General features: G+C 36.2%; 1 protein-coding gene across 1 annotated transcript; it reads left to right on the top strand.

Annotated features, from left to right (window-relative positions):
* Positions 1-1,710: 1,710 nt before the first annotated feature.
* On the top strand, positions 1,711-12,522 carry LOC118703658 (protein FAM170A-like). The gene is made up of 5 exons (XM_036410772.1): positions 1,711-1,720; positions 4,880-5,032; positions 6,939-7,088; positions 10,748-10,897; positions 12,209-12,522. Exons 1-5 carry the CDS (start codon positions 1,711-1,713, stop codon positions 12,520-12,522), a joined length of 777 nt encoding a protein of 258 aa, XP_036266665.1.
* The last annotated feature ends 5,629 nt before the right edge of the window (positions 12,523-18,151 follow it).

Raw genomic sequence — 18,151 nt, 5'->3', positions numbered from 1 at the left:
GAGAGGCCCAGAAACAAAAAATGAAACATTTAAAATGTATTACTTAAAATTCACAAAGCTATACAGGAGAAGGAACATTAAATAATTCTATGTTTAAGTGATAATCCTTATTATTTGTGGATTTTATTCTTCTGAAATTATTAAAGCTTACAATTGCATTATGGCATTTTAGACTCCTGTATACATACATATTAGATTATCTCGAAACTATTCATTTCCTTCCCCATGGAAATGCATGTATAAGAAATGTATATGGACCTGTGTGTCTGTAAGTTCATCAAAGCTAAGAGATGGATTATAGTGCTGTTGGTTTTATCTGAGTATTTTTTACTTCTTCCTTTGGAAAGAAACTCTGTTTTCAGGTATACCGTGTGAGCAAGTCAGTCAGACTAGCCATGTGAAATTATTACTTCTTTACCAGCCTTTAATAATTGACCTAGTGGTAAATATCTATCCATTTGACCATTCTGTACTAATAATTAGGGAAGTAAAACAGAACAGACAGAGATTGTGGATGGTGGTGGTGGTAAGTTATCCTTTGTCTACAAGTCAAATTAAGGTTTTTCCCCTGCTAGACTCGCTTCAATTCACCTCTTTTGAAAGATGGGGCAGTTTTAATTGTGACTTTAAGTCATTAAGTCTTTGCACTAACTCTTCAATAAACCCTTGTTTTTTTTCCCTCAATTAGCCTGAACTATTTACTGTTATTTGTAACATTATGTTCCTTAGTTGATTCACATTAGTACAACATGATAATTTCTTCCATTTTAATAGTTGAAATGTACAGAGTCCAGCTGTTTCTGAAAGCTATAGACAAGGACCTAGTACAAAAGCCTGGAAGATGAGATGTTTGGTCTTGACAAGAACAGGATTCATGAAAAGTCCAGGGGTTTCCTCTTTTCCCAAGCCTCTGGGGAAACAATAAGGAAAAGAGTAGCAAAAGAAACATGGTTTGTTGTAGAAATATATGAGACTATTCCCAATAGTGGGACATATTCCATGAATGTTAGAATTATGTGGATTATGAAATGTTTTCAAATCCACACATATACACCAATATATACCTCACATGTAACTTATGTTTGTACATTAGTTAAACAGTACTGCCAATGGGATATAAATAATATCTTCTGTGAGACTTGCATGGCTCTCAGCCTTGTTTTCTCAGGTACTGCTTAGCCTTCCCTTTGGGAAGATTTAGTAATGTGGTTATCCTAGACAGATAAAATAATTGCCTTTGTTTAATTCAAGTCACCTATCCTCTAGTAGTTTTGGTATCAAGTAAAGGATTAAAGAAATTCAATTTCCTGGATGAATTTTCATTTAAATAATGGGATCACTCTGGCTAGTGTTTGTGGTGGCCCTGCAGTCCTGTGGATACTAGCTGGGTGCCTGGGGTGCACTGATGTCACGCACTGGTCATAGAACACCTCGGAAACATCATAACTGCCCTAGTGGTGTCCTAAGCCCTGGTCAGAACAGTGACTTGGTGAGAGAAGAGGTCTCTTAAGTGACTTGTTATTGACAGCAATTTGTTTATATGGATTGTATTTGTTAATTTGATTCTTTGTCATCATCAACTGACACACTGAGAGTACAGTTTGGGGAAGAAAGTTATCTGATTTGAGTGACTCTTTAAAAAAGATTTGAACCATGAAGCATAAAGAAAAACAGAAACATCTGGAAAGGAGACATTTGAACAGAACTGAGATGTCAAGCGGTAAGTGCTGAATAGATTCTTTGGGCACAATGTTACCAAGTACTCTTTTCTAAAGATAGAGAATTTCTAGTTGTGGCAAGGAAGGGAGGGAGATAAAGAAAGGGAAAGAGAAAGAAGATAAGTGTGTGGCGGGGGGGGGGGGGGGGGGGGGGGGGGGGGGGGGGAACACAAAGGAGGGAAAGATATTGAGAGACTGAGAGGGATGTGTGCCTGCTGGTCTTTTTGAGGGCCCAGGGAGTCTGAGATTAAACTCAAATGGCCAGGTCCTTGTCTCTGTTATTTAGGACTTGTGCTACCTGCACCTTGTCCCTCTGGGTTACTCTGTTATAGACATAATGTTTGATAAGTATAATATTTCTTACAAAATGAATTTATTTCCCTTTATTTCATTTTTTGCTTAAGGGCATTAGTTAAGTAAATGGTGTTACCAGTTTTCTAATAATACTTTCTCCTTTTAATCAAGAAGAAGGTCTGGTTCATAGAGGTGAGGAAATGTTTTGAGAAAGGGAAGGAGAACTTTACACTTAAAGCTGTGAAGGTATCTGAGTATAATGTCAGATTTTTATTTTTTTTATTGAGGAGTAAAAATGAATTGTTTTGTCTTACACTATGAAGATGTAAATATGGGGCTCCTATATGAAATATAAGAAAAAAAATGGGATACGTGCACGAACACCCTTTAGCAATGATGATTAAATTAGAAAGAAAGTTTCGCTCTTTCCGGAAAAATGGGAAACTGAAATAGTTTGATTACTATGGAGATTACAAGTAAACAAGTAACCAGTAAATGGAAGAAGCCTTGGTTAGGGGTAGGAGGGAGACATATTGTAGCCAACCCCAAAGTTCCAATGGTAGCTCACATTCCTCAAGAGAACTGGTATTTCCAACTTGTTTAGGATTTGTGCATCCTCCAGTGTGCCCTTGAAAAAGGCTGTCTTTTCTCACTTTTAAAATAAAATTAGTGCATATTCAGACATGTTACTGAGTGTAAACTAGGAGACATGTAAATATACATACACACCTGTTCAGATATTCACACATATAGAACATACATAAGCCAAAGAAAATAGATTTTGGGATGTAGACAGAGCACAGAGTTGAGCTGAATGGTTCTGCCCTTTAGTCCACACAAGATTGCCCAGCACAAAAGACACTCCAACGCCTCTGCATTGTCTCTAATGTGATCAGCAGCAGAATCAATAAATTCCAAGAAAAACCACTTACAATGACTGTAGCAAGCCAAGGAGATCAGTAGAGAATGGTGTTCTATTTGAGGAAATAAAGGGAGAGGGCCTTAGGGGATGAGAGTTTTATCAGAGAAACATGGAAGAATATGTTCCTGTGAGCTGGGAAGGGCATGTCACAGGAACTTATGAAGCACTAACTTATCAAAGGCCCAATGTGTTAGGATCCTCAAGAACTGAACTTGAGATGGAGTACAGAGTTACCTAGGCAAAGACACCATCACGTCCATATATTTACATAGCCAATTCACATCCGCACTCATCCCTCATCAGACCATCTGCACACACTCTCCTCATTATTCATCTCCTTATCCTCTTCTGCATGCATCTAAATTATGCAAACTCGATTTTTGTCCATGCCATGCAAAGTTATAATTTCTCTGACTCCTAAGATCCTAGGTTAGTATCCCTGTTTTAAATTTTATGAAAATAGAAGGCCACAATGCATACTTTGTATATAGTTCCCTTTACTCATCACTTTATTTGTGTAATTTATCCATGCTGCGTATGACTTTGTTCAGGTTGGTATATGTATACTATCACATGAATATTATTTCTTTACTGATTATTTGGGTTACTTTCACTTTAGGATATGAGAAAAGGTGATGCTCTGGACATACTATTACATGTGTTTTTCAATGTAGACACATTTCTGTTTGATAAATGCTTAAGAATTAGACTGCTAGGCCTTAGTTCAATATTCTATCTTGATCCCTTCAGAACTAAATCTTGCATAATTTTACCATCTAGCGCAATCATGGGCACTACCCACTTCATCATATACATTCTTCTCTGCACTCTCATTTGCTTTGCCTCTCCACACAGTGCTTTTTCAAAGCCCATGCACTGCTTCTCTTAAGCACCTTAATTTTTATATTATGTTCTTTCAATATTCCTGTGCATTTTACACCCAAAATTCCAATAGCCTCAAAGAGAATATTTTCAGTAACAACATTCCATATCTAAACTGAAGAGTGTATGAAACACACACAAATCCATAATTATAGGAAATGAATCTACACACATAAAAATGTGCTGAACTATACACAGACACAAAGCACATACACCATCCTCAGTCACATGAAACTCATCGCATATTCAGATTAACAAATACCAAATAAACACACCTTAGTTAAACTGTAACCCAGATTTAACCAACATGGTAAGAACTTAAATATCAAGCACATAACATTCACTCTACCATTTTGATAAAAATGTGAATAATTTATATACCACACACATTCATGAGACATGATCTTAACAAACAGTTGAATGAGAAGTGAACTTGTATGAAAATGAGACAGTGACATAATTATGAATAGTTAGCTTCTTAAAAAAAAAACATTTACACCTCTCTCTAGATATCTAAGTCAATATATCCATAAAAAATAGATAAAAATATGTTACCAGAAACTGTATAAACACACTATTTATATGGCATTTACTATAATACATTTTTGTTTAAACCTTGAAATATTAGCTGTTAAAGTATGGATACATTTTTGAGCATACACTCTGTATACATACATTTTGTTTCATAAAATTTACACCACATACTCCCTAATTATGTAATTTTTCCATAGGGAAATAGAGTTGATATTTAAAATTTAGTTCCTGCATACTGTCTTTTGAGCATGGTTCAAGTTCTGATAATCTGTATACATGTCCAGTAATATCACAAACAAGATACCCAATCCCACTGAAAACCAACACACACAGCATTTTAATAAGTATTCGCTGATAGATTGGAGTAAATGGAATTTTAAATGTGAAAAACAACTTAATTTCTAGGTGAACAAGTGTCATGGGTGGTAATGATGCCTGACATGTAATGCCCACTCAACATGTGATTTTGAATTGGTCCAGACCCCTGAGAATGCCTCATCTCAATGTTCTTTTTTATTCCACTGCTCAGGAGCCATCAAGCCTCAAGAGACTGCTCCTCAACTGCAGTCATCTGTGGAGGCCCTAGCCTGTAGTCAGGCAGCAGGAGCAAAGTCATCTTCTTCTTCTGAATATGTCACCTGTGCCTCCTCTCAATCCAAGCTTCCCCGTCATGATCAGGATGGTAAGGAATATAAAAGGGGGGATCTGAGTTTGGACCAAAGGTGCAGCTGAGCTGCTCAGCCCAGTCTCTATTTTGCTCACATTCCTTCAAAAACAGTAAAGGGATTTGGGGCAGATAAACTAGTAATAAAACTTCTGAAGAGGCACTAGTCAAGAGTGTGCCACCAAGGACAGGCCAAGGTCCCTCAGGACAAAATTCCAACATAGAAGCACTGGGACAATTGTGGGTGAGCTAGTGGACAGGGCCAATGTGTGTGTGTGTGGGGGGGGGGGGGGAGTTAAAGCATAGCCTTCTCCTAGAATAGCACAAACACCTATCATTACATATTCATATAGGCCCTCATTCCCCATCTATTATTCCCATTCTCTAGTAGCATTACCTAGGTATATCTTAGCCTTTTTCCTTCACATATTTGCTTTCAGACTCAACCACTTACACACTAATTCCATAAATAACTCACTTCCCTTCACATGGATATCATCTTCAAGTTGAATTCTAGAAAACTCATATGCCCTAAAGTAAATTTTTATTTGTTGTCTTTCTCATCCATATGACACTTGAGCCACCACACCCTCAGATCTTCATGGAGTCGAACATTCTGATAGCTCAAACATAACTCTTGCAACACTCTCAGCCTCACTGTTTCATAGTAAGAACAGGTATTCCTACACTGTTCTTATGTGACATCACACCACATGACCTATATGCACATACTTATTTGCCATTCTTTTAGTAATATCCCAGTCACTCACCCAATAGGACCCAGAACATACATACAACTCACTAGAACATGAATACAAAGCTACCTCCTCATTCTCATATAGTTGTACCATGTAAATACCTCAAATAAAGTACACCAAGACAGAATTCTAAAATCTGTCATATAGATGTACTTTCAGGCCACATGCTCATGTAGTGCATGGCCTTCTTAAAGCCTTGATACACAACGTCTTGTTTCCTCATGTTTGAAAATTAATTTTCTAGGAACCTACCAATTACATGGGAATGTCAACAGTCTTGAATCTCATGAGAGGCTTGTACCCTGGCCTATAAAGAAAAGATAGTGAAGGGAGGGGCACAGAGGAGGTTTGTATGATGATGCCTAGAAGGGATTCCTGTCATTTCTATTCATTTTCCATTGTATCAATGTAGTCTCAAAGCAACCATACAATCCTCAGTCACACAAACCTCATCCTATATTCAAATGCGCAAACACCAGTTCAATCACATATTGAACACTAATTTAGTTTTAATCAACACATTATAAACTTAAATACCAAGCACATTACAGTTAACATTCCATGCTGCTAAAATTGTAAATAATACATATACTGCACATATTCATGAGACATGATGATAATCTTAAACAGTAAAATAATCAGCAATGAACTTGTTTAAGACTGAAACTGGTACAGTCGCATAATGGCTAATTTCTTCAAAAAAATATTTCCATGTATAATAATTATATATATATATATATATATATATCTATATATATATATATATATAAATTTAGATATCAATATATACATACATGCAGAATGCTTATTAAAACTTGCACCACATAGCTCTTAATTGTATAATATTTTCATAAGGAAGTAGAGTTGATATTCCACTTTTAGTTCATAGATACAGTCTTTCTGGTGTGATTCTAAGTTTTTAATAATCTGTATAGATCTTCAGAAATATCACAAGCAAGACACCAAATTCCATTGTCACCCACCAAACACACCATTTTTATTAGTGCTTACTTATGGGAGTAAATGGGAAAATCAACTTAATTGCTAGGTGAACAAGTGTCAATGGTGGTAATAATGCCTGACATGTCCAACAAAATGTTGTTTTAGATTTTCACAGACCTCAGAAAATGATTCATCTCAATGTTCTTTTTTATTCCATTGCCCAGGGCCCTATAACGCCCAAGAGGATGCCCCTCAGCATCAGTCACCAGTGGAGGCCCCAGCTTGTATTCAGGAAGCAGGAGGAGATTCCTCCCCCTCTGAATATTTTACCTGTGTGGCCTCCCCTTCCAGGCTTCCCCATTCTGATGTGGATGGTAAGAAATATCAGTGGTGTAACCTGAGCCTGGTCAATAGATGCAGCTGATTTACTCAACCCAGTCTTCACTTAGTTCAAAAACAGGAAATGGCTTTGGGCAAACAGACTAGTACTAAGGCTTATGCAGCAGACCAAGCCAGGAGTGAGCCTTCATGAAAAGGCTACAATTCCTTGGTGCAATTTCCATCAGAGAAACATTAGGGCAGCTATGGCTAAGGCAGTGGATCCTGCTGAAGTGTGCATGGGGGTTTACTCCCAGGTCTCAGGTGAGTTCAAACTCAGATTCTCACAGTCACACGTACTCATTCATGCCAGGTAAGGCTCCGTTTCTCCTCCTCTTCACTTATTCTTTCAAATATACACACTTTTCCCCTTATCTATCATTCCCATTCTCTAGTAGCATTATATCCTACCATTCATTCCTTCACACCATTATCTTTAGTATATAAAATATATACTAAAATATAAACATCACGGGTGTTAATATTTTACACATTTATTTACCCATTTACACATTAATTCCATAAATATTTCATGGAATTATTTACAAATTTACACATTAATGCCATAAATATTTCATGTCCTTATACACATCTCTAGGTCAAACTCTAGAAAATCTATATGCCCTGAAGGAAATAAATTTCCCTCTATTGTCTTTCTAATCCATTTGCCACTTAAGTCACAGGATTTCAGACCTTCATAGAGCTGAACATTTTGAGAGTTCATACACACCTCTTCTAACACTGTCAGCCTCACTGGCTCATAATAAGAACTGGTACCATACTGGCACTTGTTCACATGGGCTGCGATACCACAAAACAAACATCTTTACATTCATTCATTCATCCCCTTTTACCAACATCAATAATCCTCACCAGGTATATTCCAAAATATGCATCCAATTCCATAAGAACTTGCATACAAAGCTATATATTCATTCCCATATAGTTATACTATGTAAGCACTTCAAATAATGCACTCCACCCACAAAATTCTGAAATATCACATGCATGTAGATATACTTTCACCCCACATGCTCACATAGTGCATGGCCATTTAACTCCTACAGACTTCACATACTTATTCTAGTTTTCTTATGTCTGCAATTCTCTTTCCTGCAAATGAATCAATTACATTAAAATGTTTCCTCTCTTGGAATCTTTGAGAAGAGTATGTCCAAATCACCTGGGAAACTGAAGAACATGGAGGCTCAACTTGAAAATGTGTAGGGCAATACCTGGAAGTGGCACATGCCATTTCTATTCATTTTCCATTGAAAAATTGTAATCTCATAGTCAGATGTTTGTTTTGTGGTATCGCAGCTCATAGTGCCACTTCCCTGCAAGGGAAGCTGATAATTAGTATAGTTGGGAGGGTTTTCTTCCTTAGATAACTTATCCTGCATCTCTACTAAAGACATGCTAACTGGTGCTACAAGGATGGACTATCAGCAGGATGCAAAGGGAGACTACAGAAATGATCTCAGTAATTCTGCTCGCTTGTGAACAACACGGCTGACAAAAATGAACTTCAATTGTTTTGTATCTTCTTTAACGTGGTCAGCAGTGGACATAATAAATTCCAATTTCAAAAAAACAAAACAAAAAACACCACATATAAAAGACTAGAACAAGCCCAAGGAAAACTGATATTTCAGGAAATAGTGGGACAGAAACTGAGGGGATGAGAGTTTTATCAGAGAAACATGGAAGAATATGGGATGAACCAGTCATGGGCATGTTTATATCCTGGGATGTGTAAAAGCATTAACAACTTAAATCAGGCTAAATGAGGAAGGATCCTCAAGAACTAAATTTGAGATGGAGTACAGAGATATCCAGTTGAAGACCCCATCATGTCCATCTATTTGCATAGCCAATATTTTCACATTCACATTCATCCCTCCTCAGACTCTCTGCAGTCACTCTCCCCATCATTCACTTCCTTATAATCTTCCACATACACCTAAATTTGTCATGCTCTATTTTTGTCCATATCATATCAAGAGTTATACTTTCTCTGACTCCTAAGACCCTGTATTAGTTAGTATATCTGATTTTAAATCTTATGCAATTTAGAAGGGCACAGTACATATATCTAGTGCTTTTATATCATTATATCTGTGTAATTCATCCATGTGTGTGACTTAAGTTTTGTTCATTCTTGGCATTTGTTTATCATTGTATGAATATTATTTCTTCATTGATTATCATTTTCAAACCACTTCGGTTGGTTATAGTCTTGGACTACTTGAAAAGGTGATGTTCTAGACAATCTATTACATGTATTTTTCAATATGGACATACTTCTGTTTGGTGAATGATTAGACTTAGACTTCTGGGCCTTAGTTACCATATTCTATCTTACCCCCTTCAGAACTCAACCTTTCATACTTTAGCTTTCTAATGAAATTGTGTGTTACTGTCCACCTAATCTTACATACACTTCTCAGTAATCTACCTTTTTTTTCAATGCCCAGTGATTCTCTTGTACTCCCTTATTTTCACATATTTGTGTTATTTAATTATTCCCTCACATTTTGCAAATGTCTCAAAGATAATTTCTAAGTAACAACATTCCACTCTGAAGCACAAGTCCACATTTATAGGAAAAGCAAGCCCATACTTATTGGAAATGCAATCTACACACATAAATATGTGCTAAACTAACACACAGAAACAAAACAAACATACCATCCTCATCCACAAATAAACATTTGCAAACACCAAATAAATCATACATTTAACCTTAAATGCAGTTTTAACCAACAGATTATAAACTTGAACACCAGGCATCATACCATACTGCTACAAATTTGAATAGTACATATACCATACACATTCATGAGGCAGCCAAAGCCAGTTTGGCTCAGCAGTAGAGCATCAGTCTGCAGACTGAAAGGTCCCAGGTTCGATTCCGGTCAAGGGCATGTACATTGGTTGTGGGCACATTCTCGGTAGGGAGTGTGCAAGAGGCAGCTGGTCGATGTTTCTCTCTCATCGACATTTCTAGCTCTCTATATCTCTCCCTTCCTCTCTGTAAAAAATAAATAAAATATATTTTTAAAAATAAATAAATAAATAAAAAACATTCATGAGGCAATGATGATACTCTTAGAAGTTAAATAATAAGCATTGAGCTTGGTTAACACTGAAACAGTGGCAGTGATGTAATAATAATGAATAATATCTTTAAAAATAAAAATGTATCATTTTACATCTTTATCAGTATAAATAGCAATATATAGATAGATGATAGATAGATGATAGATAGATAGATAGATAGATAGATAGATAGAGGTGCTGAATGCTTTAAGAACTCACACCATATGTCCTCTTACTGCACAATTTTTCAGTTCCTAAATACTATCTTTCAGTCATTGTTCATTTTTAAAAACATATGTATAGAGCTCCAGAAATACCACATGTAACATAGCCAATCCCACTGACATCCACCAAACACACAATTTAATAACTGTTAACCATAGTTTGGAGTAAATGGAATCTTAAATGGAAAAGTCACTTTAATTTCTTTTAGAACAATTGTCATGTGTAGTAATGATGGCTGGCATATAATGATCCATTCTATATGTAGGTTTTGAGTTGACACAAATGGCAGAAAATCCCTCATCTCAATGTTTTTTATTCCATTACCCAGGACCCTGCAACACTCAGGAGGATGCGCCTCAATGTCAGTCACCTGTGGAGGCCCCAGCCTGTAGTCAGGCAGCAGGAGTAAACTCCTTTATATCTGAATATTCCAGCTTTGGATGTTCTCCATCCAAGCTGTCCATTCCTGATGAGGATGGTAAGGAATATGCAAAGATAAGATCTGGGGTTGGTCAAGAGGTGCATCTCAGCTGCTCAGCCTACTGGCTACTTAGTTTACTTTCTCCTAAAAAACAGAAAAAGGCTTCATGGCAGAAAGGCTAGTACTAAGGCTTCTGCAGAGGGACAAGTAGGGAGTGTGCCTTCAAGGACAGGGCAAGGTCATTCAGCCCAAATTTCCAACATAGCAGCCCTAGGACAGCGGTGACTGAGGTAGAGAACAGTGCTGACATGTGTAAGGGGTTTTACTCAGAGCCTTCCCCTCAGATGAGCACACAATCAGATCCTCACACTCTCTCACACATCTGTCCTCCATATCAGGTAAGGCTCTGTTTCTCCTTTTCCCTTGTTCTCTCATATACACAGGCCTTCCTTCCTCATCTGTCTTTTTTTTCTAGCAGCATTACCTAGATACACCCTTACCATCATTCCTTCACACAATCATTTCCATACTCATCCATTTACACATTAATTCCATAAACAATTCACATCTCTTCACCCAGTTAACCTCACATGCCCTGAAGGAAATGAACTTCCATCTGTTTCCTCTCTAATTCATATGGCATTTCAGCCAGCCAGCCTTTGGACTTTCATAGAGCTGAATATTCTGAGAACCCATACACATGTCTAACACCCACTTCTCAAAATCTCATAATAAGAACATATATCACTTCTGAACTTGTTAACATGCTCTCATACCATGTAACAAATATGCACAACCTCAATCAACATCCCCTTTTATCACAATTTAAAATATTCCCAGATATGTCCCAGTATATACCACTCCACAAGAATATGCATATGATATATCCTCATTCCCATCTTATTACACTGTGTAAATACATCAGATATAGCATACCACACACAGAATTTTGAAATATCATGGATAGATTACTTTATTTCACATGCTCATGTAGGTTATATCCATCTTAATTCCTACAGTCCTTACACACATATTCTACTTTTCTTTTGTTTGAAATATTTTTTTTCCTAAGAATGCTGGAGATATATGTATCCTAGGACTTGAAGCAAAAGGAGAATTCCTTTGACACTTCACATACCTGCATTCCTTCCCAGTCGGTTAATAATGAGTCCTACATATCCTCAGTGCAGAGGACAGATCTAAGGCTCAGGACAATTTACTATACACGAGTACAATTGAAAAGGGGTGTGGCTGTCTTATGCCATATAGAGGAAGGATTGGAGTCTCCCTCAAAAAAGATCAGAATGGAAGAAATGACCTATATTGTAAAGGTCCATGAAAGTGTCTTAATCTCATATATCTGAGAAGAAAACCCAATTGACCATGAGCACAGCTTAGAGATCAGAGCCCAGGAAAAAGGGGAGGAGGCTAACAGTCCAGTACAGCCTCCCGCTCTGAGCAGGTATCCCAGCACTAAGACGCCTGAGTGGCTGGTGGCCCAGGACAGTGGGTTCAGGTGCATGGCCTGCTGCCGGGTGTTCCCCAGTTTAGAAGTCCTCCAGGAGCATGTGGAGTGCGGGGTCAGGGAGGGCTTCAGCTGCCATGCTTTCCATAATGCCATGGCTCATCTAAAGAACAAATATCTTAAAGATGAACAAGAGAACCAAGGAGGCAACATGTAGATGCCAGATGGAAAGCACTTTGCCATGAAGACCACCACCTTGTACAACTAAACAAACTGCTTTTCTGCTCCTAAAAGAGAAAGTGAGGCAGGTTAGACTCCACTGAGGAGGCTTCATTCCCTTCAAGCAGACAAAGTATCCAAACTTTTTTCTCAATATCTACCACCACCATCTGTACACCCTTACCACTGTCTCAGCACACAGCCCCTTGTAATACCACCCACCACTTCCCTGAGGGGCAAGAAGGCAAAACACACCATCCCATATACTGCCTTTCCCTCTATCCAACTTATATATCTGCATATACCAACCATGAATACATGCTTTCATATTGTTTACATAAGACTGTAAATAATACAGAATTTTGATGGTACAGATTGCAATACCCCTTCCCTTCCCTGAATTCACCCCTCACATTTCCAGGAAAGTGATACTTGTTAACAATTTTACATATTTTTCTATATCCTTTTTTAAAAGGAAGATATACCTTTTCTAACATCATCTTCTAATGTATTAACCTGCACAATTATTTGACTGGAAGATAGACATACTTATTATTGAGAGAGAAAAATATACTATATAAAACCAAAATGGAAGATAGACATACTTATTATTGAGAAAAATATACTATATAGATAAAACCAAAAGCAACTACCATATTTTGTCATGTGTAGATTTGTATACTCGTCACTGCAATGAAGATAGCGGTGCTGTATCACCACAGCAATTTTATCATTTATAATCACAACCATCATCCCTTTCTAATCCTTGGCATAGCTTATTTTGTGAATTTTCTAAAAATACAACAAACTGAGAAAAAAAATATTTACTCATATCAGAGATGGATAATTTCCTTAATAGACAAAAAGCTTCATGAAAATAATACCTAAAAAAAAAAACCCCACTAAAGAATAGTTTCACTAAAACTACATATAATATTTAACATATGTAAAAGTATATAATGGCACTCATCAGAGTTATAACTATGTTCTTATTGGGTTGTTTGAAAATTATGTAGGGAAAACATTATTATTTATGGAAATACAACTTAGTACAACTTCAATAGAGACAAAATTGCCAATGTGAAAATTTTAAATGTATATATTGTATTCTCAGCTTCAATTTAAAAAGTATTTTTATATTTGAAATCATATACATGTGCACACACACACACACATTCTATATAATAAAGAGGTGATATGCAAATTGACCTTCATACCCTCATAAGATGGCTGCCTACAACCAGGCCAGCAGGGGGGTTAGTGAGGGACGACCAAATGACTGAACAGCAGGCTGGGTGGGATGACCAGACCAGCAGGGGCGGGGTCGGGGGGGATGCGGCATGAGGGGCAACCAGTCTAGCAGGGAACGGGAAGTTGGGGGTTATCAGGTCAGCAGAGGGGAGGCAGTTGGGGGTGATCAGGTGGTACACAGAGGCAGTGAGGGGTGATCAGGTTGGCAGTGCGGGGGTGGGGGGGAAGGGGAGCAGTTAAAGGTAACCAGGCAGACAGGCAGGTGAGCGATTAGGAGCCAGCAGTCCAGGATTGTGAGAAGGATGTCTAACTGCCAGTTTAGGCCTGGGGATCTGGCCTACACCAGCAGTTGGATATCCCCCAAGGGGTCCGGGATTAGAGAGGGTGCAGGCTGGGCTGAGGGAACAACCCCTATGCATGAATTTCATGCACTGGGCCTCTCGTAATAAAAGCATAATATGCTAATTAGATTGGACAAATGTTTTTCCAAACCTTCTGGACAAAGCTGGGGCTACGAGGGGCAATGAATTTCATGCATTGGGCCTGTGTGTGTGTGTGTGTGTGTGTGTGTGTGTGTGTGTGTATCATGTTTATTGTGGCATTTTATAACATTTTTTAAATAGCAAAACATTGGAAACAAGCAAATTATTCATCATCAGATGACTTACTAAATATATTTACAGAGTGGGATACTAAAAAGCTACTTTAAAAATGAAACAGGTACAGGAAAAGCTCCAAATATATTTTAAAGTAAAAATCTTGTATATACTGTATTCCCATTTTTAAAAAATTTTCAAAAAACCTAAAATCTATGTATCTATCTATCTATCTATCTATCTATCTATCTATCTATCTATCTTGATTCATTCTTTAAAGGCTCTGCTCATTGGATTTCAAGTTTTAAAGGTTTACAATAAATATTGAGGTTTGGTTATCTGAATCTCTGTTTATGTGATGTTAATTAGCCACTGTCTCTAGCCTAAATATTTATTAGTTTTCTAACCTTTGGTTGGATTGCTAACATTAAACATCCTCTGATTGTTGTATTGATGTGATGATAATATGGGCTGACTGAATTGTTTTCCAGTACATTTATTTTAAGTTGTGAATGTTAATGCCCAGTTGCTATTAAGATAAAATTTGTCTCTCAATTTAAAATAAAAATGTGCCACCACATAATCAAAATAGATTCTGTTTTAGCAAAATTAAACTTGGATTTGAAGCACACTTTTTTTTATTATTTTTCAATGATGATAATTAGCAACAAGCAAATCAATATTTGAAAGGGATACTTGCACAAATCAAAATATTTAACAAATGGGACTATGAATTAGATCACTTCACTGTTGTAAATATTTGTCTATTAAAAATTTTTTCAATCTAATATGTTTTACTTTTCATTTGAGCTTTTACATTGGTAAAATGGAACTTAAATCACATTAAATTATATACTAATCAATGACAAGATTTATTTATATTAATAAAAGAAATTAAATGCAGTATCATAGACATTGATTAAAAGTGTTTTATGAAATAACTTCATGTATGGCATTTATGTTAATTTAAGATAAGAGAAGTTAGTGTCAAGGCACAATACCTATTTAGTTTTATATTTTAGAAGCTATTGTTAGTTTGAAGAAATAGCATATGTGGGATTTAATTATAGATGTTTTATTTGGAGGGTTGTACATGCATAAAACCCTTTGTGAGTTTCTAGGGAAATTCTTGTTCACACAGATGAAGCTAATGTAAATCTCCTGCCTTTTCTCTTCATAAGTGGAGTTACTTGCAGAATAGCTCCTGTTGAAAGAGCTTGCCTTCATTATCCTCCTAGACTCTTTGTACACTCAACTTTTAATATCTATACACACTGTTTAGGTAATCATTTAATACAAAGTATACTGGGTGTATTTTAATCTTTCAATATCAGATAAATTTACTAAATAAAAATTAACATGCAAATAAAACTGCTATTTTCAGAATTATTTGATTTACGAACATAATAGACATCATGTTATTCTGTAAATGAGTGCTTAATGCAATGACATGGGTATTCAGATATATTTTAGAAAAGTGTTCATGAAGGTAGGATCCCAGAGTTCTTATGAATTAATATATGTGTTCCATTTATTATATGCTATCTCACTACAACAATACTTTTAATAGTTTAATTTAGCACTGTCCATATCTTATTAAATGTATTTTCTACATAATTTTTTTCTAGAAGCCAAAAAAGCTACAAACCAATAAAGTACCTAGAAATGAAGAGTGTGTGTGTGTGTGTGTGTGTGTGTGTGTGTGTGTGTGTGTGTTGGGGAGGGGGGCGGGGATCTACTAAAATAGCATCCTATTAAAAAAAAATGATGTCCTTATTCCATGCTCCATGAAACAGCTCTAAGTGAAGTCAACAGTGATCTGTTTTGTTATATCTCAAAGTACTTATTGTACTTAAATTGTCAACACCATCAACAATATGAGCAGTTCTTAAGACTTTTTTCCCTTGACATATTACACAATACTTCCCTGATTTTTGCTTCTATATCTCCTCTATCACTCCTTCAATACCTACATTTTATTCTTAAAGTATCCCCTTTTCTTGTGCCATACTTTTTCCATCCAACATTTCATTCATGCACGTAATTTAAATTATTCCATATACAGATCGTTCACAAATGTGTATCGAAGTACAGACCTCTCCTTTGAGATCTAGACTTTCTTACCTAATTTGTACTATAACATCTGCTCTTTGATAGCTCATGGATGAATATGTCCAAGAGTGAACTTAAAGTCTTCAATCAAAATACTAGTTCTCTGCCAATGCCCCGTATCTCAGTGAAAGACATTGTTATCAATCCAGGCACACTATTCAAAACCTGGGAGTCAAGCTTGACACATCCCTCTACTTCATCCTCTATATCCAATCTATTAACAAGCCCTGCCAATTTTACTTGATATACCTTAAAACCTATTCTGAAAGCATCTCTGCAAAGAAATGCTTTCAGATTAGGAATTAAATAACATTCTAGAATTAACACTCTTAAGAAGAAATTATCATAAAAGATCCAAGAGACCTAAAATTAAGTCACCAGCCTACCAGACGGGCTGAGGTTTCTCCTAAATGAGAAATTCTTAAATAGTTTACAAATTTTAGACCACAGTGCCTTCATCTGTAAAGATTTACTTTTTAATTTAAAAACTATTATTTTACCCCTTTAAGTATAGGCTGGGTTATAATTGGCCAAAGAGTTCCAATATTTCAGTAGCTCAAAATAATAAAGTTTATTTCCAATTTATGTTTCATGTCCATCTTAGGTGGTCAAGATTCTGCTGTACATCATTCATATCCTAGAGCCATTAAGTATATGATATTAGAAAGAAAGAATACTCTGGATCAACATAAAAAAGAAAACTGTATCAGCCGTTCAAATATTCTGGCTCAGAAGTAACACACATCACTCTTGCTTACAAATCATTGGCCAAAACTACTCACATGTTCATCCCCGTTATAAAAGGGCCAGAAAATATGTTCCAAGAGGGAAAGATCTGGAAATATTTTCTGAACAGTACTAATAACTTCTTCATTACTCAAAAGTAATGTTTCAATAAGCAAAATCTGAAGCTTTAAATTATTTGGATATATATACATTAGGCACTAATCATATTGATAGCCATTTTTTTGTACCTGGGAATATTATATATTAAATTATCCACAATTTCAATTAAATTATATATTTAAATAACACTTCTGTGGTGTTTTTTTTAAAGCTCTTCAAAAAATAAGCCTTTAATCAATTATCAATTCATCAGCCACTTAGACATATATTTATATTGCCTAAATTTGCCATGTGGAAGACTTTATGAAAAGCAGAATTTAACCAAAAAGAGACACATCTTCCTTGAACTCTGATCATTAACTCTCTCCTTTAGAACAGAGAATGTCTTACCTCTTTGGTACTAAGGTCCAATCAAATGTCCTTAATCCTCACCAATCCTATCAGAATATTCTCCCCTTATGGGTATTAGGACACATAACAGAAGCTTTGAGGTACCCCTCAAGTTTTCTAGTTCTAACTCTTCTGCTCTTCATCCATTCTATTTTGTTTTTATTGTATTTCTTTGGAAAATTCATTTGCCATTTTTTAATGAGGTCTACAAGCAGAAGAATTATATTCCCTCAGTGAAATATTATTTTCAGAAGCATCTAACAAGTCTAAAAGAAGAAATGATGCATAGAATTTCTAAGTGGTTTAGCTTTAGTCAAACTTCCCATATCCCCAGAATAGCATGGAGTAACTAAGTCAAGTATATGCTGCTTCTGGCAAACTCTTTTAGTGAGATTATGGTTGCAGTCATCTGTAACTTGGTTTCCAAAATGT

This window comes from Pipistrellus kuhlii, unplaced genomic scaffold (genome assembly GCF_014108245.1).
Source record: "Pipistrellus kuhlii isolate mPipKuh1 unplaced genomic scaffold, mPipKuh1.p scaffold_m20_p_4, whole genome shotgun sequence".
NCBI lineage: Eukaryota > Metazoa > Chordata > Mammalia > Chiroptera > Vespertilionidae > Pipistrellus > Pipistrellus kuhlii.
This window is presented reverse-complemented; position numbering and strand designations above follow the sequence as displayed.